The sequence below is a fragment of the Trypanosoma cruzi genome, genomic scaffold, assembly GCF_000209065.1.
Source record: "Trypanosoma cruzi strain CL Brener 1047053516759 genomic scaffold, whole genome shotgun sequence".
NCBI classification, from domain to species: domain Eukaryota; phylum Euglenozoa; class Kinetoplastea; order Trypanosomatida; family Trypanosomatidae; genus Trypanosoma; species Trypanosoma cruzi.
Genome location: NW_001849537.1, coordinates 155,601 through 179,747, shown reverse-complemented (window position 1 = coordinate 179,747; position 24,147 = coordinate 155,601). Strand labels below are relative to the sequence as shown.

Below are 24,147 nucleotides of genomic sequence, written 5' to 3'. Positions count from 1 at the left end.
GACAACGAGATGCAGTGCATGACGGCCAACCTGACTGGTGTGTGGTTGCAGCGCATGGAGCACGTGCGCCAGTACGCGTTGGGCGTTGCGCTCATGATTGGCGAGGCGGCACGACGTTGCGGCGTAGCGGGATCGCATGACGGACTGCCTGTGCTGTGAGGGGCGCGTGTTGGAGTGAGCGTGGCGTGCCTGTGAGGGACTGAGGAGAGAGGGAATAACAGTAGTGGTGACTGTGGAGTGTGAGGAACGGTGCACGGGCGAGGAGCGCCCCTCTTTTGTTTTGATTTGATTGTTGTTGAACCGCGCCCACCCAAATGTTGTTGTTTTGGTGTGTGACTCTCATTGCTGGATGGGACGGTGCGTGGTTGCGTGACTTGTCTCCCCTTTTGCTTTTTGCGTTGACGGGGAGTTAGTTTGTGCTGAAGGCTACACGCAAGTGACAGGAGTGATGGCTATGATGATGACCGGCCGTGTGCTGCTGGTGTGTGCCCTCTGCGGCTTCGATTTTATTTCGTTCTCTTAGCTGTCGTCTGTGTTCTTCGCGGAAAGGCAACGGTCACCGTGGTGTGGCTCACACGGCGCATCGAAGACGCAGCTCCATGCGGCTTGTTTTTGGCCTTTCGGACGTGCTTCCAGGCCGCGGTGCCTTGCGAGGATGGAGGACAGTAGCCCGCGATTCGTCCCCTGGCCGTGTTGCGGCTGCGATGTTGGTGGCGTGCAGCCAGTGAGCGGTGAGCCTTTGGGTGCCTGGGATAAGTGTGTTTTGCTTCCCGCCAAGCAGCTGCACGTGCCGATGTGTCTCTCCCGCCGTGGATTGACCGACAGGGGATTCTCCGGCTGTGCGGGGTGGTGTGCGCCGGCGGTCGAGCGGGTGCGTCGGAGGGAAAAGAATTCAAACGGCTGGCGGCAGCGCGTGTGTGCTGCGAGGGGCGGCTGTGCCGTTTTGCATTCCGCCGGTTTTTTTGTGTGGACGTTGCTCGGTGTGTGCTGACGCGATGCAGAAGCACCCGCAGTGGCTTCTGCTTTTGATGGCAGTTGCTTTGCTTCCGGCGCAGTCCATTTTCTTTATTCCGTGTGCCTGTGTGCGTGAGTTGTTGATGTTTGGAGTGCCTGCGGTGAGGATGATGGTGCCATTCACTCTGGTTGATTGGCGGTGCTCACTGTTTCACCCCTTCTGTCGGCATGTTTTTCTTTTCATTTCTCTCTCAATCACACAAAGAAAAGAATTTAACACCAAGAGCGAATTGCTACTGTGAAATTTGACGTCTCCGAAAGGACCAACAGCACACACACCGCCCACACACGCACATTTATATGCTCTCGCGTGTTGCTGTACTCGCGCTTCAACGCGTCCAGCACAAACGGCTCGGCGGCAACACCTCCACCGTCTTCGGCTGCTGCACCACCGTGTTGTACAGGCGGTACGCGTTCCGGTACTTCCTCGTCAGTGCCTCTCCCTCCGCACCGCTCGGACGATAGTGCCATTGCGGCGCAAACGCAACCGCCACGCGCTCGTCCACGAGGAATGTGCGCGTCTCCAGCCACGCCTCCAGCGCACGCAGCACCTCGTGCACGCAGTCCATCGCGTTGGCGAGCCGCTGCCCGCCACGGAAGGCGTGCTGCACAAACGGTGCGGGGGCAGCGTCCAGCTCCGTTGCCGAAAAGTCGAGCCACATGTCCACCTGGCTGCCCTCCAGCGGCGTGCGGCCGTACAGGAAGCCGCCGCTCCGGTCAAGGCGCGCGATGTGGCGCAGGATGGCGTTGGACTCGAACACACAGCCCTCCTCCGTCTGCAGCACGGGGTAGCGGCCGCACGGGCTGCAGTTGCGGCAGCATTCCGCCGTCTCGTTCTCGCGGCCGTACTCGCACGTCTTCGGCGTCACCGCAACGTTGGCGAGGGTCGCAGCAGCCAGAAGCCTGTGCGTGCGTGTATTCCCAGCGTTTACACCACTCCACAGCGTGAGCGACATGGCATTTGGGTTTTTGTCAGCGCCTACACCTGCGGAGCAGCTGTGCAGATCAAGAGAGAGCAAAGAAAGCAACGGCAGAGAGAGGCGGATAGCACACACGCAAATTACTCATATCATCACACACACACACACGCAGCCGCGGAATGGGTGCACTCAACCACAAAATCAAAAAGGAAAACAAAACAAAAAGCCGAAGCGTGGGACGACCAGCGCACACACACTCTCATTACTCCCGTAAAGCAAAACACACACACAGAGGGAGAGAGAGAGAGGTCGCCCACTCAATGCAATAAAAACAAAACAAAAACAGTTACGGTGCTCCGCCCATGCAGCCAGGCAGGACGGCAGCGGTGCGTGTCGTGCAAAAGAGAGCACCAACGGGCCTGCATGGGTGTGCATGCATATATACAATGGGCACATTATGTGTGTGCCTCGTGGGGTGAGGTGAGGGCGAGAGTCCATGCAAGGGGACACACACAGAGAGAGAAGGACGAGTGTTTGTGCGGGCGGTGCACGGCTCTCTCTCCCTCACTCTCACGCGGCCACCACCGCAGCAGCAGCCGCACACGCAACAACAACAAGAAGAGGCAAAAGAGGGGAGGTGGTGTGGGGGACCGCGGTGCTGCTGTCACTGTCGCCTGTATTTGCGGTGGCATTTGTACGAAGGGCGTTTTTATCTTTCGCGGATTCTTCGTCATTTTCCGCGGGGTGTTCATGCTGTTGATGTTGTTGGACTTGTACTTCATCACTTTGCTGCTGCTTTTCACTTTCTTCTTCTTCTTGTCGTGTGTGTCCAGTGCCGGATGTCGTCCCTGCCGGTCCTTCGGGTAGCGAGGAGTTGTGAGCCGCTGCTGCAGCAGGCGTCTGATCTCCTGTTGGAGAGTCCCCTGTTGTGTTAGATGAATTAGTGCCCGAGGACCCCGCTGTACCACCAATTCTGTCAGCTGAAGAATCAGCACCAGGAGCAGCAGGAGCAGGACCTGAAGGAGGAGCGGGAGGAGGAGGAGCACCAGGAGCAGAAGGAAAACCGGCAGGGGGATCTGAGGGAGCAACAGCAGGACCAGAAGAAGCAGGAGAAATGCCACCGTTGCCTTGACCGCCAGCAGAAGGTCCAGCAGGACCACCTCCTCCACCGCCTCCAGAACCAGAACCTCCAGTAGAAGTTCCACTGCCACCAGAAGCCCCGGCAGCGCCAGCAGAACCAGAACCAGAAGCACCAGCAGAGCCAGGAACAGGTCCACCAGAAGCACCAGTAGCACCACCAGAACCATCACCAGCAGAGGCACCAGCGTCGGAAGTCTTACTTGAATTCGAATTGTTCTTTGGTGCGAGAGCATCACCTTTTCCAGCCGAGGCTTCGACGGCAGTAATGGGCAGTACCGACCGCAAAGGCACCGTAATCGCAGTTTTATTGCATCCGTCAGGCATGTGGGATCCATTCTCACCCAACACTCCCGACGCCATGCAGCCACCCAGTGCGTTGGTGTCAACGTCCCTCGCATAAACACCGCCGGCAACGCACCACAGCACGCAGAGGGCACACACCAGCAGCACACGGCCGGTCATCGTCATCGCCATCACTCCTGTCACTTGCGTGTAGCCTTCAGCACAAACTAACTCCCCGTCAAAGCAGAGTGAAAGCAAAAGGAGAGAAAAGTCATTCAACCACGCACCGTCCCATCCAGCAATGAGAGTCACACACCACAACAACATTTGGGTGGGCGCGGCTCAACAACAATCAAAAATCAAAAGAGGGGCGCTCCTCGCCCGTGCACCGTTCCTCACACTCCCACAGTCGCTGTTACTGTTATTCCCTCTCTCCTCAGTCCCTCACAGGCACGCCACGCTCACTCCAACACGCGCCCCTCCCAGCACAGGCAGTCCGTCATGCGCTCCCGCTGCGCCGCAACGTCGTGCCGCCCCTCCTCCCCAATCATGAGCGCAACGCCCAACGCGTACTGGCGCACGTGCTCCATGCGCCGCAACCACACACGGATCAGGTTGGCCGTCATGCACTGCATCTTGTTGTCCTCCTTGTACATGAAGCAGACCCTCACATTCTCTCAATCCACGGCCTGGGGACTGCGAGAGGCGGCCGAGTAGTGCCACGTGTCTGAAGATCCAAATGTACGGAAACAACGGCCACCCTCACTCCCGCACAAATCTCCACTCCCTTCACTGTCCCGCACACAAGGGCGGTGTCATGTGGAAGAGAAGCCCGCTGCACAGCACATACACAAGAAGACACACAATAGCCGTGCCATCGACGTCGCACCGCAGGATAGAGCCATGCGAACAGCACAAACACGGCGGCAAAGAGAGGGACGGGCACATACAAGTGTATACGGCGGTCATTCACTTCTCTCTTCCCCGGCGGATTGGCGTCCGACACTCACAGTGAGGCATGACGCAAACCCTCCATGTGCACTCAGCAGGTCGCCGCCCAGTCACCCTCCTGCCATCGCAAAGGGGAGCACAAATAATCGTCGTCGCGGACCATCGGTGCCTCCAGCAGGAAAAAAGATAAAAAAAGGGGACGAGGGGATGTCAACAGCACAGCCAACAGAGGGACACTCAACGAGACACTGTGAAAGGCACTGACGGTAAACACGGCACAAACAAAAAACAAGCCACAGGTATTTGCAAAATAAATAAATAAATTTGTGAGTCCACCAGAACTCACAGAATAAAAAACTTCTCCAGGCAGGACTTTTATTTCATGTGCCATGCAGCACGAAGCGACCGTGTGTATATACATATTGCCCGCACCAGGAAAAGAAAAAGGGAAATTAAAATAAATAAAAGAGATTGCGCTGTTCCACCAGCCCACACAACATCCCTCACATTTCATGCGGCATCCGGCCTGTCCCTCCAATCCTCCTTTCGTGCAGTCCGTGGGATGCACAGCAATGAGGCCGGCACCGCGTGTGGGCAACAAAAACAAAAGCGAACAAGAGCGAGAAACACGTCACTCATGACAGTGTGCAGCAACCGACCATTAAATAAAGGAACAGCAAGGATAATTATCATTCCAGGAAGGCAACAAAGCCAACAGTAAAATGTAAATAACAAAAGAAAACACGCAGGGAACGCGGCACATGTTCTCTGCGAGGAGTCGCAATTCCACACTCTTCGGCTCACAATACCGCCACAACTCCACACAATCCCAGAAGAAGCAGCAACACCCAATACACGCACACACGCACAGTGCTGCCAACAGTTAACTCTCGCAGTGTCAATTTCGCGTCGTTGAGCAGGGCAAAGCAGTCGTGTAGACTCACACCGCTCCCGGAATACTGTGCGGTGAATTTTCGTAATTGGGTTTTTTCGTTTCCAGAGGCATTGCGTTGAATCAATCCGCCCGCATCACCCCCAGCAACAAATCCACTGCCTGCAACGCCACTTTCTGAAACGAGAGATTTGTGTCCAGTGGCGCTGCGCTCACTCACCTCGTCCGTGTTATCCGCAGCAACGTTTTCCCTGCCGCCATAAGTGACAGACATGATCCCGGATGCATTCGACGCCACTAATATTCTCGGACCGTTGGCAAAGGAAGGCCTCTTCTTGGATGCATTCGGGACCATCACTTCGCTCGGATTGCTGGCAAACTCAGGCCTCGTCTCGGACGTGTTGGTCGCCGTGTTGGATGCGGGACTCGGATCGACGGTGTTGGGTCCGTCAGCCGCCGCAGACCGTCGCCGATCCTCGTGTTGACGTGACGGCTCAGCATTGACTTGCGGCGCAGTTGTCCCACCAGATTTTGTGTCATCCTTCCCTTCACGGGGTGGTGGCAACTGACAGATGCCCGTCTGGTCAGCATCGCCGCTCCGTGCAGGCGGATGGATGGTTCCGTCGGGGAAATTGACGCCACCACAATTCACAAGGGCCGGCGTATTTATGTGCCGTCACATTCATCGTGAAGGCAACGGTGGCCCCTTCCTCTTCCGCTGCACAGCTGGCAGCACAGTTGCTACATGTGTGCACCGCATTGGCCACATGGCACACAGCACCCAGCTCACCATTCCTGCTGTGCATGCGCACATCAAAGCCACTGAAAGTGTAATTCTCATGCTGAGCCTCAGCACTGGCTGCAGAACACTTCTTCCACGCCCACACACACACGCGATAGCTCAGGCTGCCGTCACTCGGAGCACACGACACATCCACTGGCACAACCACCGCATCCGCATCACCAGATATATCTCCAGCACTCCCAGCAGCCGTCACACACACGGACGAGCAGCAGCAGCACAAGAGCGCAAGGACCAACACGGCGCCGCACCGTCACCATCGTCACCATCGCAGTCATCGTCACGCGTAGTGGAGTCGCTGGATTCAGTCAGCTGATCGGTGAGGCAGAAGAAAAGGAATGGAACAAGAGTGAGAGGGACGGAGCACAGCGGATACAGCGAGAGAGCAGACAACATGAGGAGAGGGCAGCAGGCCCAGCCGCACAGTTCACACACCACGAGACGGCATCCACGCAAGGAAGGCACACAACGCCAGCAGCCGCCCACCATGCAGGAGGAGAAGACATCCACCACCATCTCCATCCAGCTCATCTCCACACCCAAAGGGAAACAGCAAAAACGCCGCGGCCACCACACAACGCACACGGAGCGAGCACCCACCACACCAGCCACATGCGGAAGCGAATCCTCATCCATTAGCGACGCGGCAGAAAACTTTCCAGCCATCCCGCCCTCAATGGGACACGGAGCCCAACTCAGCGCAGTCACACGCGGTGCATCACACCCGCAGGAAAATAGACTCGGGCTGCGCACTCCTCCCTCCCTTCTTTTCATGGCCACGGAGGAAGACAACAGCCGCCACACGCAACTGCCAGCATGCACTGCAAAAGGAGCATTCATATCCACCGCAATGTGCATCTTGTGGTTGTGTGGTTGTGTGTGCCTGCAGAAACATAAAGCAAAGAAAATTAAAAAGGGACCAGAGCATGTGGAGGGACGCACAAAAATGTACAGCGGAGGTGCGTGGCGGAAACAACAACAACAACACCGCTCAAACTCATGACTGCACTGCAGCCCAAGCAATGGCAATTCAAACATGATTTATTTAAAACCAAAAAAAAAAAAATCTTTCCCCTTCGTCTTAAATAAACCCCATCACACAAAATAATTATAAATAAAAAAAAGAAATCGTCCATTACTGTTCCACACAAATTTAAAAAGCAGCCGGCTGCCGTGTGGCCACACCAAACTGTCCGCATTTATTTTGCCCGCAAAAGAAAATTAAAAGATATTTAAATGTCTTTCAACCGTCCGACCCTCTGCGTGTCCGCACATCGTTTATATTTCATGGGGTCATCTGCGTGTTGCTGCTCCCCTCAGCCCTCTCATCGGCGCGTGAGTGCGGCCCGCAGAGCACAGTCACTCGTGTGTGTGGGGACTGAGAGAAGCACGCAGACATGACGGGAGTCGCGTCACTCCATCGGGAGAGTGAGCGCAGCAAAAAAAAAAATCATCGGAGGGGAAAAGAAATGCTCACGAGGCCGACACCGAAGGGACTGCCGGCGCGAGAAATGCACACGCAAAGCAAAAAAAAATTACTTTAAAGAGAAACACGGCAGCAGGGTGTGGCTGTGTGTGTGTGGCGCTGCGGGTGTCTGCCAGCCCTGGCCGCAAAGAAAACAAAACAAGAGGGAAGAAATGTGTGCGCCGCCCCACAGGCCCTCGTCGCACGCCCACACGTCACGGCTCCCTCAGCGCGCCGTTCGTCGCGGCCCCTCATCATGCGTGCAGCAGGCGAGGCGCACAGGGCCGTCGTCATGAGCGTGTCGGTGGTGTGCGAGTGGAGCAGTTGGGCGGAAACAAACGGCACCCCTCGCAGGAAGAGTGCAGCAACAAACAATTAAAGAGGGAAGAGTAGAAAAGAAAAACGTCCATAGTGATTGCCCCGAAAGCAAAAAAGAAAGAAGGAAGGGATTTAAAAAAAAAGAATTTTGAAAAAAGACACACACATAGAGTCGCGCAACACAACAAAACTTAAAAACGCACAACAAAGCAAACAGGGAGAAAAGCAAATAAAAGTTATTTGTGAAAATAAATTCATTAACAGGTGTGTGTGTCGGTGCAGGGGAGGGCGCAAGTGTTCCACGCGGCAGCCAGTCACTCCTCACAGAGCCGCAAGTCCCCACAGTCCCAACAGCAGAAGAAACAGCGATGGCACCATTCCGCTCTCACTTACAGTGCCGGCATCGCTGTTATTCCCCTGGGGCACATTTCCGAGGCTGCTGCTGAGCGCTGTGGCATTCACTTCCCTGTCCTGTGGATGGATCTCTTCCTCCTGCCCATTTATTTTTTCCGTTGGCTCCCCACTCTCACCAGAGCTCACGCCCGCCTCAGGATTCACTGTGGGTCCATATTGCCCCTCGCCCTCAGTGGTGGAAGTATTTGCATCTGCTGCGTCAGAGATACCCACAGGAATTTGCGGTGATTCATTTCCCTGCGTCGTGTCTCCACCCACTGTCCCTACCGCCGGGTTACCATCAGACGAGGAATCGGCATTCACACTTTCGTTTCCATCGTGAGATCCTCCCGACGGCAACTGCTCTGCAGATTGACTCCCCACTGAGTGAGTCGTCATAGTGGTCTTTGCAGAATTGGATGCACCACCACTGCCCGTACCTTCTTCTCCTTTCAACGGTTCAGGTTTCAACGGCTGTTGCCCATGACGAGTGGTCTCGGACACGGCTGCCAGCGTAGGTTGTGTGTCTACATCTGGTGAAAGAGTATCTCGTGCCACATTTTTCAGATCTGTCAGCCTTTGAATAAAACGTTTGTTCGTGTTAATCGCAGTAATCTCTGCGTCATTCAACGGACGGTTGTACAGCAGGACATTCGTCACCGTCACAGACACGTCTTCTTCGATCCCTGCGCCGCCTGCACTGCTTCCATCCCCTCCAATGTAGAAGTGGGAAATCTTTTTATCTTTCTCATTTATCAAATCACATTGTGCATCTCCCAATACAGGCTGACCATCGACGTACGCAGAGCCTTGGGTGCCGTTCCGTAACAAAATTACCACGTGGTCTTTCTTCTTTGTCTCCTCCCAATCGCTGCTGAGCTCCTTGTTCTGTCCGTCACCGCAGAACACTATCCGCCACTTCTTCTTTTCCTTCTCGTACGAGAGTCCCAGAAGTACTGGATTATTATCGTCATTCACCTTTACACCCATCACAGGAATAGGATTATCTTCCTTCGGCTTACCGTCGATGGACACCGTCGCCACAAGAGTGAAGTTGTAGTTCGCAAAGTGGTACAGCTGATTCTCCCCCTGCTCGCCAACAGGCCACTCCGCCCACGCTCCCTGGAACTTCACGCCCTTATCCGAAGTCCCTGTGGCCGCTGCTGCACCGCCACCATTCTCCTTTACTGTGGCGTTCACCCCGAGGTACTCGTCCCTCCATGTCTTATTAGAGAAGTTGCCGGACAAAAAGCCGACCAGCCCATCCGTGATCTTAATATCAGCACTGCAGGCAGTGCCAGATGAGGTGTCCTCCTTAGCATTCTCAGAAGGGCACAGCTTGGAGACAAAGTCGTCCACTTCATTCCATGTCGTCAGCACCTCCTTCACCCGCTGCAGCTGCGCAGTCAAAAGCACGGAGACCATACCGAGTGATGCTGTATCTTTATCATCGCTCTTCTTCTCGTACAGTGCAATCAACTCATCATTCTTATCTTTACCTCCAGCACTTTTGTACAGCAGGGAGCTGGCGGTGACGTCATCATCCTTCTCGGATACCGGCCCAATATCAACAATGTGCGTATTGTCCGTCAGCCAGAGATGGAGTTTACCGTTTTCTTTTTTACTCTCCTTCTCGGAATACACCGGCAGAGTGACGAGCATCACATTTCTCTTATCACCGCCAATCGTCGCTGTGATGAACCCGCTTCTAACGCCCTTCGCTCCTTCGCCCTTTTCGTTGCCCCACACGCACGAGAGTGTCCCGAGTGCCTCCGTCCACGAATCCCCCTTGTCACCGGACTCGTACACCCTGCGGCGGCCATCATCACACGCAGTCATCATCATGAGTTTGTCCTTCTCCCACTTCACGACGGAGGGAACACTGCAGCCACCGGCAGACATCCCCTTCGACAGCTTCCAAGTCGCAATGTCTGAGGAGTATATGATCAGCGAAACGGTAGTTGTCTTTACTTCCTCCTCATTACTATTTGCCCTCTTCGTGGCTTCCACAGGGAACACAAGCGTGCCGTCATTCATCTTAACACCCGATCCACCGCCGTTAATCAACTGCGTTAAGGATTCGTGTTGTTTTACAAAAAAGGCCCACGGGAGACCGTAAGTGTCACTCCAATAAATTCTTTTTTTACTGTCAACAGTACTGACGTTCCCACTCACCAGCAAAAGTCCCCAGTCACCTGCCTGACCATCAGAGGCACCTTTATTGCTGTAGTTCCCAGCAAGCATGTAAATATCGCTTCCATCCACAACCGTTGTTGGCTGGCTCACATGTACTTTCGTTTCGCTTTGGGAACCACCTTCCTTAGCAGCGCTTTGTGAGGGGAAATTGCCTTTATCGGAAGAACATTTCTCCAGTACCTGTGTCTTCAGTTTACTTTTATCCAACTCCTCTTTTGGTTTTTCGCCAGTCAACGTCAGGAGCTCCGAGGCAATCCCAGTAAAACTGCCTTCACCAGCTTCTTTTTTTCCCGTGCACTGCGCCTCAGCAACGGCAAACACATCACCATTCATCCCAACAAGACTGGGAACACGGAGAGAAATCACTGTTTCTACTTTTTCCACATCTCTCCAATCAAAATATGTCTTTGGTGGAGGTATCGGTGCTGGCGACTTCTCCTTACTGGATGCACCTCCTGTGCTGCAGCGCATCATCACGAGGAGGAGCAGCATCGCGGAATAAAGGAGATGCCGGGACATGTTGGGCCTCCGCGGCTCACTCTCTCCTCCTTCCCTCCTCCTTCCGCTGGATCCGGTCACGCGGCGACGGTTGTGTGTGCGGGGTGCCTTCACAGCAGCAACACGTGAGAGCATACAAATATGTGTGTGTGGACTGTTGTTGGTCCTTCAGTGCCTTCGAACTTCACAGTAGCGATTAGCGTTTGTTTTCCCTTCTTTGTGATTGAGAGAAATAAAGAGAAAGAAGAGGAGAAGGAGTAAAACAGTGAGCACCGCCACCCCTACACAGTGAGTGGCAGCATCATCCCCAACGCAGTCACTCCCAACAACAACAACTCACGCACACAGACACACGGGACAGGAGATGGATGTACAGTGCACCGGGAAAACACAGTGACTGCCACCAGCAGCGGCAGGAGCCACGGCGGGTGACTCTTCCACGCGAGTGCACTCACCGATCAACACCAGCACAAAAAACAACCAGCGGGATGCAAGAGAACACGACCGTCCTTTGGAAAGCCCACGCGCTTCCACCAGTCATTTTACTGTTCTCCCTTCCGGCGCACCCTCAAAAGCCCATCACCCCGCAGAGGCAATGAAGCCCAATCAGTCGATGGACAGCAAAAAAGAAACTTCGGCACGTGCTACTGGACGGGAATCTGTCAACAGTTGTCCCAGGCACCCGAAATGCCACACCATTCACTGCCCGCACGCCACCAACATCACGCCCGCATCACGTCGCCGGCAAGCATTGCGGGTTCACGACCTCCCTCCTCGCAAGAGAAGCCGCAGCAGGAATCCTGTGCGTGTGTGCGTTCTCAGTGTTCACGCCACTCCACAGCGTGTGCGACATGGCGTGTGCATGTGCTTGTGTGTTTGGCAGCGCCTATACTTGCGGAGCAGCTGTGCGCCACAAGAGAGTCTGAAGAAAGCAACGGCAGAGAGAGGCAGATAGCACACACGCAAATTACTCATATCATCACACACACACACACACACGCAGCCGCGGAATGGGTGCACTCAAACACAAAATCAAAAAGGAAAACAAAACAAAAAGCCGAAGCGTGGGACGACCAGCGCACACACACTCTCATTACTCCCGTAAAGCAAAACACACACACAGAGGGAGAGAGAGAGAGGTCGCCCACTCAATGCAATAAAAACAAAACAGAAACAGTTACGGTGCTCCGCCCATGCAGCCAGGCAGGACGGCAGCGGTGCGTGTCGTGCAAAAGAGGGCACCAACGGGCCTGCATGGGTGTGCATGCATATATACAATGGGCACATTATGTGTGTGCTCGTGGGGTGAGGTGAGGGCGAGAGCCCATGCAAGGGGAAACACACACACAGAGAGAAGGACAAGTGTGTGTGTGCGGGCGGTGCACGGCTCTCTCTCCTTCACTCTCACGCGGCCACCACCGCAGCAGCAGCCGCACACGCAACAACAAGAAGAAGAAGCAAAAGAGGGGAGGTAGTGTGAGAGACCGCGCTGCTGCCGTCACTGTCGCCAGTCGTCGCCGTTGTAGTTTTCGTGACTGTGGCTTCGACTGGCGTTTCCTTCGGATTGGCTTCTTTATTTTCATTTTTTTTTTCGTCTCGTGTCCCTGCAGCATCGGCTGCTGGATCACTGTTTGGCATGCCCTCTTCAGTGCTATTGTCAGCTTCATTATTGGCGGCATCACCGTTTGCCGTGGGTGATGGTGGCCCTGATTCTCCATGGTCGGCAGGTGGTGCATTCTGTTGATTGGCTGCTATGGAGGCAACGCTCTTTGTTTGTGAGTTGTTGTTTGAGTCTTTTTCGCTTTGGACTTCTTCTGGCTGTTTCACGTCCTCTAAAGCCTCAGCGCTGGACTGTCCATTCAGTTCTGTTGTTGTTGTTTGTACTTCTGTGTGTTTGGCCGGATTTCCACTTATATCTGTGAGTGCCCTATTTTATTTTTTTTTTTCTACTCTTACCAGCGCGTCTAGCTATACAGTGCCATCTGAGTGCCGAAGAGGTGGTCGAGCAACGACAAAAGTTTCCTGCTATGAAGCAACTGCCATTGAGAGAACTTTCCGAGGCGGAGGTCCTGTTCAATGCCCAGCCGTCGGCGCACAGCCAAGGTGCCCGGACATTCTAGAAGCAGATGGTGCAAGGTTTCCTGCGGGCCGATTGGCGTGCTTGTGGAAGCTGGCTGATCCTGCGGCAGCAGAGATCGCCTCCTGGCACTGCTGTTTCGATGCCGTGTGGCGTCTGGGTTGTGTGCGCAGCGACTTCTGTGCTGTGCGGTGCTTCTCCGTGTGGGAAAAACCATGTTACAGAAATCACATTTGAGTTCGGGAAGCGGTGGAGGATGTTCCGGATGAAATGACCGACAGTGACTGACGAGACCCGACAATCCCGTCAATGTGGTATCACAGTGCGGACATTTCTCCTTCCGACGGCGTGTGAGGGTACGTCTCCTTACTGGAGAGACGTCTTCCTCCCTCGCCGACGGGGGAACAGTGTCCGTCCCCGGTGCAGTTGGATCGTTGTTAGAGCGCATATATGCAGACTGTTCCGGTGAGATGTTGCAGAAACGGCATTGGTTCGTGCAATCTCTCACGGCCCAGCATAGTCGGCCCCAGAGCTCAGATTCCCCGCACCTTGCCCTTGCGAGGTGAACCAGTTCCTGACGGTGAAGAACTTCCTGAGTGATCAGGTCCTTACCGCTGAGATCGGATGGCCTTGTGCCGCAAAGCAAGTAGCGATGAGTGTCTTGACGAATGGTACTACGCCACTTTTTGGTGAGCTGGGTAGTAAAACATGTCAGCAAATCCGTATGCCATAAAGGTGCGATTCCTTGCTCCGTGTATTGTCCACTTTCCATAGTCTGCGTCGCATACTGATCTGCAAGCTCGTTAGCATGTACTCCACAATGTCCGTAACAAAACTGCAGGTGCACGGACCAGCCGGCACGCGTCAGTGTTAATAGACGCTGCCAGATCTGATCCTCCGTCCAGTCTGTCTGACTGAGCGGGCCCTTGTTTAGAGCCGCTAGAAGAGACTGACTGTCCGTAACCACAAGCAGGGTTTTACGCCTGTGGCGGATACGAGGGATCATCAGCTTCTCTAGGGCTAGAAGCAGCGCACGGGATTCCGTCCTGCGGCTACACTGGCGTGCACCGCAGTTTATGCTGGCCTTTTCTATTATCTCCGATGAGTTGAGGGATGAAAGCAGTATTCCAACCCCTGCTGACTTGGGAACGTCGACACCGCCATCGGTCGCAAGTATCCACGAACGATGGCTGTGCAGCGCCAGAGCCTCTTCGCTGACTCTGCGCTTTTCCCGTATCAGCTCTTCTTCGTCAGTTATCGAGAGGTCTATCGGAAGTTCCACACCGATGGTGACCCGGTGAGCGGAGGCCGCAAACCAGGGAGGAATGGAGCTGCGAAAGAACAGCCCTTCGCGTGGTGAGCTCTCGGTGATGCCATAGTCCTTTGTGTATGCGTCTACGAAGGCATATAGCTCGTCCCGAGATAATGGCGGGATGCAGAAACCGGCGCGAGGCGGTGGCTCAGGCGGGGGTCTCCGCATCCAGTCCGTCTGACATGCGCGTGTGTTCTCAAATATGGAGAGCCGCGCGCGCAGGCAAAGGACATGGAGCGGCGGCATATTAGCCTCCAGTAGCGCGGATTCCGGGTCGACAGTGCTCGGAACTCCGCTGACAATGCGTGCTAGAGTTGCGTACGTCTTCTGCATCTCATTCTTCGCTGAATCCGTCGCTACTGCCCATATGAGCTCGCTGCCATAGCGTAATTTGGAAGCACCGTATCCAATGACGAACGTGCGTAGGTCATGTGGAGATGGTCCCGCCTCTTTGTGCGCTATGCAGCGTGGCTACGATATCCGTTGCGAAGTGGCAGCGCATTGCTTGGTGGCCGCCACATTTAGCGTCAGTTGTGGATCGAGATCCATGCCGAGAAGCTTCGTAGTTCGCGATGCCCCCATGGTCATGACTGGGATTTGACATCCAGCCACTACCAGCGGCCACCTTCCTTCACGATCATAATCTGACTCCGTGTGCGTGGATAGTGTGAACCAAGCGGCTTCACACTTTGACGGGTTGATGGCCAGGCCATTTTCCTGACTCCACGCATGCAGTTTTCCAAGAACCATGTTGGCTGCGGGAATGACGTCTTCCCGGGACTGCCCCTAACGATAATAGAGAGGTCGTCCGCATACATGTCTGCTGTGACACCCGCAAAGCTGTTCAGCAGATTGAGAAGTGGGTGTGCGTAAAGGGAGAACAAATACGGTCCCAGCACGGACCCCTGAGGAACTCCTCGCAGCATGGGACGCCGATCGCTGTGTCTGCGGCCAACTCGTGTCCTCGCGTAGCGACCACATAGAAAGTTTCTAAGCCACCTTCTACAATTCACCCCCGGAATATTAGCCAGCAAGCGACTGAGGACTCGATGATCGATGGAGTCAAAAGCCTTGCTGAAATCAACCAGCACCAGCAGGGTCCGATGGGGTCTGTAGTGGAGTTGATTGCCAATACCGCTCTTCTTGGGAAGGCTCACTTGGAAATAGTGATTTCTATTATGCTCCACTTCGTGTATCAGGTGTGCCAGCTGCATCGTCGTGGTACGCACACTACGATATGCATACTGGTGGGGGTGCGGCGTCCACACCCAAAGCAATCTCTTCAGTACCATTTTCTCAGCAACCTTACTCACAATGGAAGTGAGGCTGATGGGTCGATATGACTCAAGCAGTTCCGGCGACTTACCGGGTTTTAAGAGTGGAACGATGGTAGCGCGTCTCCACTCAACCGGAATCGTACCGGTCGTCCAGCTGTGGTTAATGCGACGAAGAAGGAATCGGAGGCCCTTTGACGAAATATGTCGCAGTGCCTCACTGTAGACTTCATCCGGTCCGGGGGCCTTGCCATACGGCGTATTACGTAGCGCAGCAAGCAGTTCCGTACGATTAAAAGGTGCATCAAGAGGGGAGTGAAGATGACAACTAAACCAGATGTGGTGGCAGCTTCGTTTTTATCCTGTGGCTCAGAACTAGATGAGAGTGAAGAACCTGAAGTAAATGTAGCGGCAGACTCGTTGTTGTTCTGCTGCCCAAAAAGAAAGGAAGCATTAATGTTCAAGGATGCACTCTGTCTGTTGATGCCTTTGGAAAACCTAACTGCCTTGTGAGAGGGGTGAAATGGAAGAAAGATGCGATTGAGAGCATTCGCTGCTCTCCTTGCTGTTTTATAAGTGTGTTGACCATCTCCTAATAACATTGATGTGGGAGATGGAAGTGATGCCTTTTTTCGTCCGGAAATGTATTTCCATGCGAGTGGCTCGCCTGGATTTAACTTGCTGATGCGGCGTAGATACGTGTTGCGCAAGCGCTCTCGGAGTAGGAGGAAGAATTGACTCCTTGTCCGTTGCATTTCGGCCTCACGGTCGGGCGTCGGTAACTGTAGATAGCGGGCCTTGCTGTCGGTAGCCATCCGCTCTGCCTCCATGAGAGTGTCGTCCCAAAGCCTGGGACCGTCCTTGTGCATGCCGCGGGGGCAATGCCGTCGATACGAAGTTATAAGCGCTCTCGTGAAAGCCTTAATGCCGGTGGACTGCTTTTTATAGTCGTATGCCGGAAGTTGTGCGTCGAGGTCTTTGATGAATAAATCCCACTTGCACTTCGCCCAACTGTGGAAAAACTTAGGTGCCGAAGGTATGGTATCCTTAAATGCCTGATGCAGCGTAAATGTCAGCATGTAATGATCACTAAGCGGCGACACGGAAGCTGACCAATCCGACACAGTCAAATGCTTTGACCATGTCAGATCGATACAGGATCGTTCTCTTGTGCCACGGGCATACGTGATCTCACCAGGGGTGTTAACCAAGGTGAGTCCCGCATCCGTGCACAGTTCTAAAAATTCTGCAGCAACCTCGCTTGGAGAAGTCTCCAAGAATGGCTCCCACTGTGGGTGATGCATGTTGAAATCCCCGCACAGCAGGAGCGGCGACGAGGCCGGAAGGCAGTTTACTAACCGCCTGAAGGATTGCGTTACTTGCGGTGGTGGTCTCATATAGGCACTCGCTACAATAAGATCGCGGTTCTGGTCCAGAGCAACCTGGACCACCACCACTTCAAGGCTGGTGTCATGCTGGGGGATGGTGAGAGGTATACGCTTGGAGCGGAGAGTTTTCCGCACCAGCACCGCCACACCGCCTCCCTTGCCGATGCGCGACTGTGCATGGAGCACATAATCTCCAGTGTGCATGCTGGCGACCTGCTCCGACGACTTCCAAGTCTCCTGAATGGCTATTATGTCTGCTCCTTGCGCCATTAATGTTGCGAGTTTTGACGGCGTGAGGCAAGAAACGTTCATCTGGAGTACTGCTATGGGGCTTGGGTTCTGCTCAATGTCTCCGCTTAGCAGTAGCTTTTGTCGTTGCGCGTCACATACGGCACGCAAACGGTATGTATAGCGCTGATAAGCGCCGATGGAATTCAGCAGCGGAGAGAAATACCGCTCCGCGGGCAGCCATGTAAATGGCTCCATCTGGTGCCCTTCCGACCCGTTTGTGCGGCGCCTCCTGCCTCTCCGCGTGCAGCGGATGGGCAGCAGGCGCTTAGCTTCCTCTCTAGCAAAGAGTACTAGACCCTGGCACCACGTTGGGGTGGCCGACTGAGCCAGGGTGAGCGCCCTATCATTTCTATTTCCGTTGTCTTCTTCTTTTTTCTCCAGTTCTTCCGCCTCTCCTTCACGACTGTCAGATTCACCGCGAAGATCTTTTTCTTCTTGCGGCGTGTCATCGAGGGCTTCATTACTCTCGGAATTTGCTCTCGAAGAGGGTCGCTTGACACCCTCATTGCCAGAGCTGCAAGATGAAGATGAAGACAATTGATCAGCTCTTTGGTGTTGGGGCCCAGTTGCCTTACCGTCCTTGTGGTCCATCGTATCTGCTACTTCTTCACCACTTGTATCCACCAATTCTAATTTCCTAACCTGTCCTCCTGTACCTGAGCCTCCAGACCCCAGTGGTGCCGCTTCTGGTTCACCTGCGACACCATCTCCTTTTGAACCAGGCGCTCCAGTGGACTGCTTATTATTAGGTAATGATACCTTCGACTTATCCTGAGGCGGGTCTGGGCCACTCAATTCTTGTCCAGTTTCCGCAGCATCAACCGCCTTTATTAATGCCATTCGAGTGGATAACAGCCCGCAGTTCGCCTTCAGAGACACGCCGTCATCTCCACCATTACTCGTGTGCCTCAAACCGCTCCCTTCACCCTCACTGCAGCAATCCTCCATAGGCATCCCCACCGCCGGCAACGCACCACAGCATGCAGAGGGCACACACCAGCAGCACACGGCCGGTCATCATCATCGCCATCACTCCTGTCACTTGCGTGCAGCCTTCAGCACAAACGAACTCCCCGTCAACGCAAAGCAAGAATAAATTCAAGAACGCACACAAGAACAAGAACAGTAAAAAACACCAGCAGCAGCAGCACGCATTTCGTAAGAAATATTAAACCAATAAACTGCAAAAAGCGCACAACGCCATGCAAAAATATAATTAAAAAAGCACAACAAGGAAAATCAAAACAAAAGTAAACAGGCGGCAATAAACTAAACAATGTAAAAACACAAGAACAAAACAAAGGGCCGCACCCAAGCGGCTCCAGCGCGCACGCCTCTATTCTCAACAGTGGGTCCACGCAAGCAGTTGTATGCGTGGCGTGCGTACAATTTTGTCTGGAATGCGTTCAACGTGACGGATGTGAGAAGTAAAGAGAAGCACACAGCATGCCAGAAACAAGTAAGGCAAAACACAATCATCATATTTTCTCTTACTTTATACTTCGGACCGCAGTGGAGATGCACAAATCCCCGTGATTGAGTGCTGGCACGCACAGCCCGCACACACCTCTTTAGCCCACAGCGGTGTACACCAGCGCGGATACGGCGAGCAGCAGCGGGGCACACACCCACGCAGAGCTGCTGAGGCTGCCGTCCACTTCGCGAAGACGTGACGGTGCGCGGGTGGTCGTTGTGGTTGGCGCCTCTGTATTTATGGCCGTATTAATTGGTGCCTCTGGCGCAGTGGCGGCCGTATTTGGCATTTTGATATTCTGATTTAATGTCGGTGCCTTATGATTCTCATCGCCTCGTGTATTTACTGCGCCCTTTTATTTTGTGCATCTGACATACCGGTCGCACCTTGTGTGTGTGTGGAGACTGAGTTGCCAAACCTGGTGGCTCTGGATTATCGCTAGCCGAACTCAGTGACTCTGGCGGAACTGGTGTCTGTCCAGTGATGGCTGTACCTGCTTCCTTTGGCAACGAAGGCCCTGGACTTCTCAAACCCTCCTCGCTGTCTCTCCCACTCTCTGTCTGTGGCCCACCGGTCTCCCCACCATATGGCTGTAATGCACCAGGCATATTTTTGTGGGATCCCGTTTCCCTAGCTCAGGGCTGGGAGGACGGCTGTTATCACTATTATCGTCTCCTGTCGCCGTCACGCACACGGAAGAAGACAACAGCCGCCACACGCAACTGCCAGCATGCACCGCAAAAGAAGCATTCATATCCACCGCAATGTGCATCTTGTGGTTGTGTGGTTGTGTGTGCCTGCAGAAACATAAAGCAAAGAAAATTAAAAAGGGACCAGAGCATGTGGAGAGACGCACAAAAATGTACAGCGGAGATGCGTGGCGGAAACAACAACAACAAGACCGCTCAAACTCATGACTGCACTGCAGCCCAAGCAATGGCAATTCAAACATGATTTATTTAAAACCAAAAAAAAAAAAATCTTTCCCCTTCGTCTTAAATAAACCCCATCACACAAAATAATTATAAATAAAAAAAAGAAATCGTCCATTACTGTTCCACACAAATTTAAAAAGCAGCCGGCTGCCGTGTGGCCACACCAAACTGTCCGCATTTATTTTGCCCGCAAAAGAAAATTAAAAGATATTTAAATGTCTTTCAACCGTCCGACCCTCCGCGTGTCCGCACATCGTTTATATTTCATGCGGTCATCTGCGTGTTGCTGCTCCCCTCAGCCCTCTCATCGGCGTGCGAGTGCGGCCCGCAGAGCACAGTCACTCGTGTGTGTGGGGACTGAGAGAAGCACGCAGACATGACGGGAGTCGCGTCTCTCCATCGGGAGAGTGAGCGCAGCAAAAGAAAAAATCATCGGAGGGGAAAAGAAATGCTCACGAGGCCGACACCGAAGGGACTGCCGGCGAGAGAAATAAACACGAGAAGCAAAAAAAAAATTACTTTAAAGAAAAACACGGCGGCAGGGTGTGGCTGTGTGTGTGTGTGGCGCTGCGGGTGTCTGCCAGCCCTGGCCGCAAAGAAAACAAAACAAGAGGGAAAGAAATGTGTGCTCCGCCCCACAGGCCCTCGTCGCACGCCCACACGTCACGGCTCCCTCAGCGCGCCGTTCGTCGCGGCCCCTCCTCATGCGTGCAGCAGGCGAGGCGCACAGGGCCGTCGTCATGAGCGTGTCGGTGGTTGTGCGAGTGGAGCAGTTGGGCGGAAACACACGGCACCCCTCGCAGGAAGAGTGCAGCAACAAACAATTAAAGAGGGAAGAGTAGAAAAGAAAAACGTCCATAGTGATTGCCCCGAAAGCAAAAAAGAAAGAAGGAAGGGATTTAAAAAAAAAGAATTTTGAAAAAAGACACACACATAGAGTCGCGCAACACAACAAAACTTAAAAACGCACAACAAAGCAAACAGGGAGAAAAGCAAATAAAAGTTATTTGTGAAAATAAATTCATTAACAGGTGTGTGTGTCGGTGCAGGGGAGGGCGCAAGTGTTCCACGCGGCAGCCAGTCACTCCTCACAGAGCCGCAAGTCCCCACAGTCCCAACAGCAGAAGAAACAGCGATGGCACCATTCCGCTCTCACTTACAGTGCCGGCATCGCTGTTATTCCCCTGGGGCACATTTCCGAGGCTGCTGCTGAGCGCTGTGGCATTCACTTCCCTGTCCTGCGTATTAACCTCTTCCTCCTGCCCGTCCTTTCCTCCTTCTCTTGTCTCCATCGTTGGCTCGCCATCAGCAGTAGAACCGCCACCCACAGTTTGAGTTCCGTCGGGAGATGTTCCTGACGTCACCTGCACCACGGACTCCTCTTCTGCTGAGGGAGTACTGACAGTGGACACCGCTGATGCGGATGCACCGCCACTGCCCGCACCTTTACTGCTCCCCATCGACTGTCCCTGTTCTGTCAGCTTTGTTCCGGCAGGAGTAGACGGATTTCCGGCTTTCTGAGCATTCGGGGTCACCGGAGGAGCGGGAGGCATAATGGAAGCAGAAGAAACTGTTGAAGGTTTCGCCGCCTCCTTTTCCAAAGATGGAGTGGAGTCTTTATTCGGGTCGATGGCGCCAATCTCTTCAGAGCTCAACGGGCGGTTGTACAGCAGGACATTCGACAAGGTCACAGACACGTCTTCTTCGATCCCTGCGCCGCCTGCACTGCTTCCATCCCCTCCAATGTAGAAGTGGGAAATCTTTTTATCTTTCTCATTTATCAAATCACATTGTGCATCTCCCAATACAGGCTGACCATCGACGTACGCAGAGCCTTGGGTGCCGTTCCGTAACAAAATTACCACGTGGTCTTTCTTCTTTGTCTCCTCCCAATCGCTGCTGAGCTCCTTGTTCTGTCCGTCACCGCAGAACACTATCCGCCACTTCTTCTTTTCCTTCTCGTACGAGAGTCCCAGAAGTACTGGATTATTATCGTCATTCACCTTTACACCCATCACAGGAATAGGATTATCTTCCTTCGGCTTACCGTCGATGGACACCGTCGCCACAAGAGTGAAGTTGTAGTTCGCAAAGTGGTACAGCTGATTCTCCCCCTGCTCGCCAACAGGCCACTCCGCCCACGCTCCCTGGAACTTCACGCCCTTATCCGAAGTCCCTGTGGCCGCTGCTGCACCGCCACCATTCTCCTTTACTGTGGCGTTCACCCCGAGGTACTCGTCCCTCCATGTCTTATTAGAGAAGTTGCCGGACAAAAAGCCGACCAGCCCATCCGTGATCTTAATATCAGCACTGCAGGCAGTGCCAGATGAGGTGTCCTCCTTAGCATTCTCAGAAGGGCACAGCTTGGAGACAAAGTCGTCCACTTCATTCCATGTCGTCAGCACCTCCTTCACCCGCTGCAGCTGCGCAGTCAAAAGCACGGAGACCATACCGAGTGATGCTGTATCTTTATCATCGCTCTTCTTCTCGTACAGTGCAATCAACTCATCATTCTTATCTTTACCTCCAGCAATTTTTTACAACAGGGAGCTGGCGGCAACGTCATCATCCTTCTCGGATACCGGCCCAATATCAACAATGTGCGTGTTGTCCGTCAGCCAGAGATGGAGTTTACCGTTTTCATTCTTTTCATGACCTTTTCCTTCTCCGTTCTCGGAATACACCGGCAGAGTGACGAGCATCACTTTTTTACTATCATCTCCAACAGTCGCTGTGATAAACCCGCTCCCAACGCCCTTCTCAGGTCCCGTGTGTTTGTTGCCCCACACGCGCGAGAGTGTCCCGAGTGCCTCCGTCCACGACTCCCCCTTGTCACCGGACTCGTACACCCTGCGGCGGCCATCATCACACGCAGTCATCATCATGAGTTTGTCCTTCTCCCACTCTACAACGGAGGGATCACTGCAGCCACCGGCAGAAACATCCTTCGACAGCTTCCAACCCTCATTGCCCAAGGAGTATATGACCAGCGAAACGGTGTTTGTTCCTCCAGCTGCGCCATTGGACTTAATGCCCTCCACTGGGAACACAATCGTACCGTCCCTCATCTTAACGCCCGATCCACCTCCGCCAATCAAATCTGTCAAAGATTCTTGTTGTTGCATTTTAGAAATGCTCTGGAGAGCGTCAACATCATTCCAATAAATTCGTTTACTCTCCTCATCAACACTGACGTTCCCTCTCGACAGCAAAAGTCCCCAATAAGCCGAAGTATTATCGGCATCATCAAGGTTGTAGATTCCAGCAAGCATGTAAATCTCACTTCCCTTCACGACTGTTGTTGGTCGGGCCACATCTACTCTCTTCTCGCTTTCGGTGCCAGACTCATCCACTGCTTGGGTGGCGCATCCCTCTTATCCAGAAGGACATTCCTCCAGTACTTCCGTCTTCACCTGAGTTGTTTCCAGGGCTTTTGGTGTTCATCACTCAACTTTAGGAGCTCCGAGGCAATCCCAGTAAAATCTTCATTATTCTTCGTGCCCTCCGCCTCGGCAAAAGCAAACACTTTCCCGTTCATCTCAACGAGACTGGGAGCACGGAGCGAACTCACCGTTTCTTCATCCTTCTTATCTCTCCAAACAAAACGTTTACCCTTTGAAGATTCCGGACATGATGCCGTCTTATCTTCCGCAACTCCACTGCCGCAGCACATCATCACGACGAGGAGGAGCAGCACCGCAAAGTAAAAAAGGCGCCACGACATGTTGGGCCTCTGCGGCTCACTCTCTCCTCCTTCCCTCCTCCTTCCGCTGGATCCGGTCACACGGCGACGGTTGTGTGTGCGGGGTGCCTTCACTGCAGCAACACGTGAGAGCATACAAATATGTGTGTGTGTGCGGTGTGTGTGCTGTTGGTCCTTCAGAGCCTTCCAATTTCACAGTAGCGATTCGCGTTTTTTCTTTCTTCGTAAGAGAGTGATTGATAGAGAAATAAAGAGAAAGCATTCCAAGAAAAGAAGTACAACAGTAACCACCGTCACCCATCCACAGTAGGCAGCATCATCATCCCCGCCGCAGTCACTCCCAAAAACAACAACTCACGCACACAGACACACGGAAAGAAGAGGAAGAACAGTGCACCGGGAACACACAAAGAATGCCACCAGCAGGAGCCACGGCGAGTGCGTAATTATTCGTCACACATCAGCACGCACTGAGCAACGCCCACACAAAAACCAATCAGCAGGATCCAAAAGGGTCCAACCGCCCTTCGCAGCACCTACGCGCTGCCGCCAGTCCGTTTGCTGTTGTCTCCTCCAGCGCACCTGCTCCGCCACCGCACGTGCGGCACCACCCCACACAGCCAGACAATACCGCATCGAATAATCTGCAGCTGGAGAGACGCGTCGGCACGCTCAGCTGCTCGGCGGGAATCCACACACACTTATCCCAGGCACCCTCAATGCCACGTCACCCATGGGCAGCACTCCAAGAAAGTCACGCTCACCGCACGGCAACAAAACAAAACGCGGTGTTCCGTCATCCCTCCCTCCCAAGAACGCCAC

General features: G+C 53.7%; 5 protein-coding genes and 4 pseudogenes across 5 annotated transcripts, besides 12 other annotated features; 2 read left to right on the top strand and 7 right to left on the bottom strand.

Annotated features, from left to right (window-relative positions):
* Positions 1–2,970: part of a sequence feature (areas not merged during assembly with more than two copies in the genome that could not be assigned to a particular haplotype) that runs on past the window's edge.
* On the top strand, positions 10–360 carry Tc00.1047053508293.111 (annotated as a pseudogene).
* On the top strand, positions 656–991 carry Tc00.1047053508293.100 (chitin-binding like protein, putative; the record flags this gene model as incomplete). Its single annotated transcript, XM_810067.1, has 1 exon — positions 656–991. One exon carries the CDS (start codon positions 656–658, stop codon positions 989–991), a length of 336 nt encoding a protein of 111 aa, XP_815160.1.
* On the bottom strand, positions 1,344–1,970 carry Tc00.1047053508293.90 (elongation factor 1-gamma (EF-1-gamma), putative; the record flags this gene model as incomplete). Its single annotated transcript, XM_810066.1, has 1 exon — positions 1,344–1,970. The coding sequence occupies one exon, from the start codon at positions 1,968–1,970 to the stop codon at positions 1,344–1,346; it is 627 nt and encodes a 208-aa protein (XP_815159.1).
* Tc00.1047053508293.80 (mucin-associated surface protein (MASP), putative) lies at positions 2,505–3,548 on the bottom strand (the record flags this gene model as incomplete). Its single annotated transcript, XM_810065.1, has 1 exon — positions 2,505–3,548. The coding sequence occupies one exon, from the start codon at positions 3,546–3,548 to the stop codon at positions 2,505–2,507; it is 1,044 nt and encodes a 347-aa protein (XP_815158.1).
* Positions 2,931–3,048: a sequence feature (CT-rich).
* Positions 2,971–3,243: a sequence feature (areas merged during assembly that could not be assigned to a particular haplotype. This can correspond to areas where the two haplotypes were merged or to regions with more than two copies in the genome that were merged during assembly.).
* Positions 3,244–3,365: a sequence feature (haploid, non-Esmeraldo-like haplotype).
* Positions 3,366–11,079: a sequence feature (areas not merged during assembly with more than two copies in the genome that could not be assigned to a particular haplotype).
* On the bottom strand, positions 5,108–5,554 carry Tc00.1047053508293.70 (uncharacterized protein; the record flags this gene model as incomplete). Its single annotated transcript, XM_810064.1, has 1 exon — positions 5,108–5,554. One exon carries the CDS (start codon positions 5,552–5,554, stop codon positions 5,108–5,110), a length of 447 nt encoding a protein of 148 aa, XP_815157.1.
* Positions 7,103–7,125: a sequence feature (AT_rich).
* Tc00.1047053508293.60 (trans-sialidase, putative) lies at positions 8,106–11,006 on the bottom strand (the record flags this gene model as incomplete). Its single annotated transcript, XM_810063.1, has 1 exon — positions 8,106–11,006. One exon carries the CDS (start codon positions 11,004–11,006, stop codon positions 8,106–8,108), a length of 2,901 nt encoding a protein of 966 aa, XP_815156.1.
* Positions 11,080–11,695: a sequence feature (areas merged during assembly that could not be assigned to a particular haplotype. This can correspond to areas where the two haplotypes were merged or to regions with more than two copies in the genome that were merged during assembly.).
* Positions 11,696–12,225: a sequence feature (heterozygous, non-Esmeraldo-like haplotype).
* Positions 12,226–24,147: a sequence feature (areas not merged during assembly with more than two copies in the genome that could not be assigned to a particular haplotype).
* Positions 12,276–12,800, bottom strand: Tc00.1047053508293.44 (annotated as a pseudogene).
* Positions 12,803–17,545: a mobile genetic element.
* On the bottom strand, positions 17,536–18,243 carry Tc00.1047053508293.27 (annotated as a pseudogene).
* Positions 18,421–18,515: a sequence feature (T-rich).
* Positions 19,703–19,725: a sequence feature (AT_rich).
* On the bottom strand, positions 20,710–23,460 carry Tc00.1047053508293.10 (annotated as a pseudogene).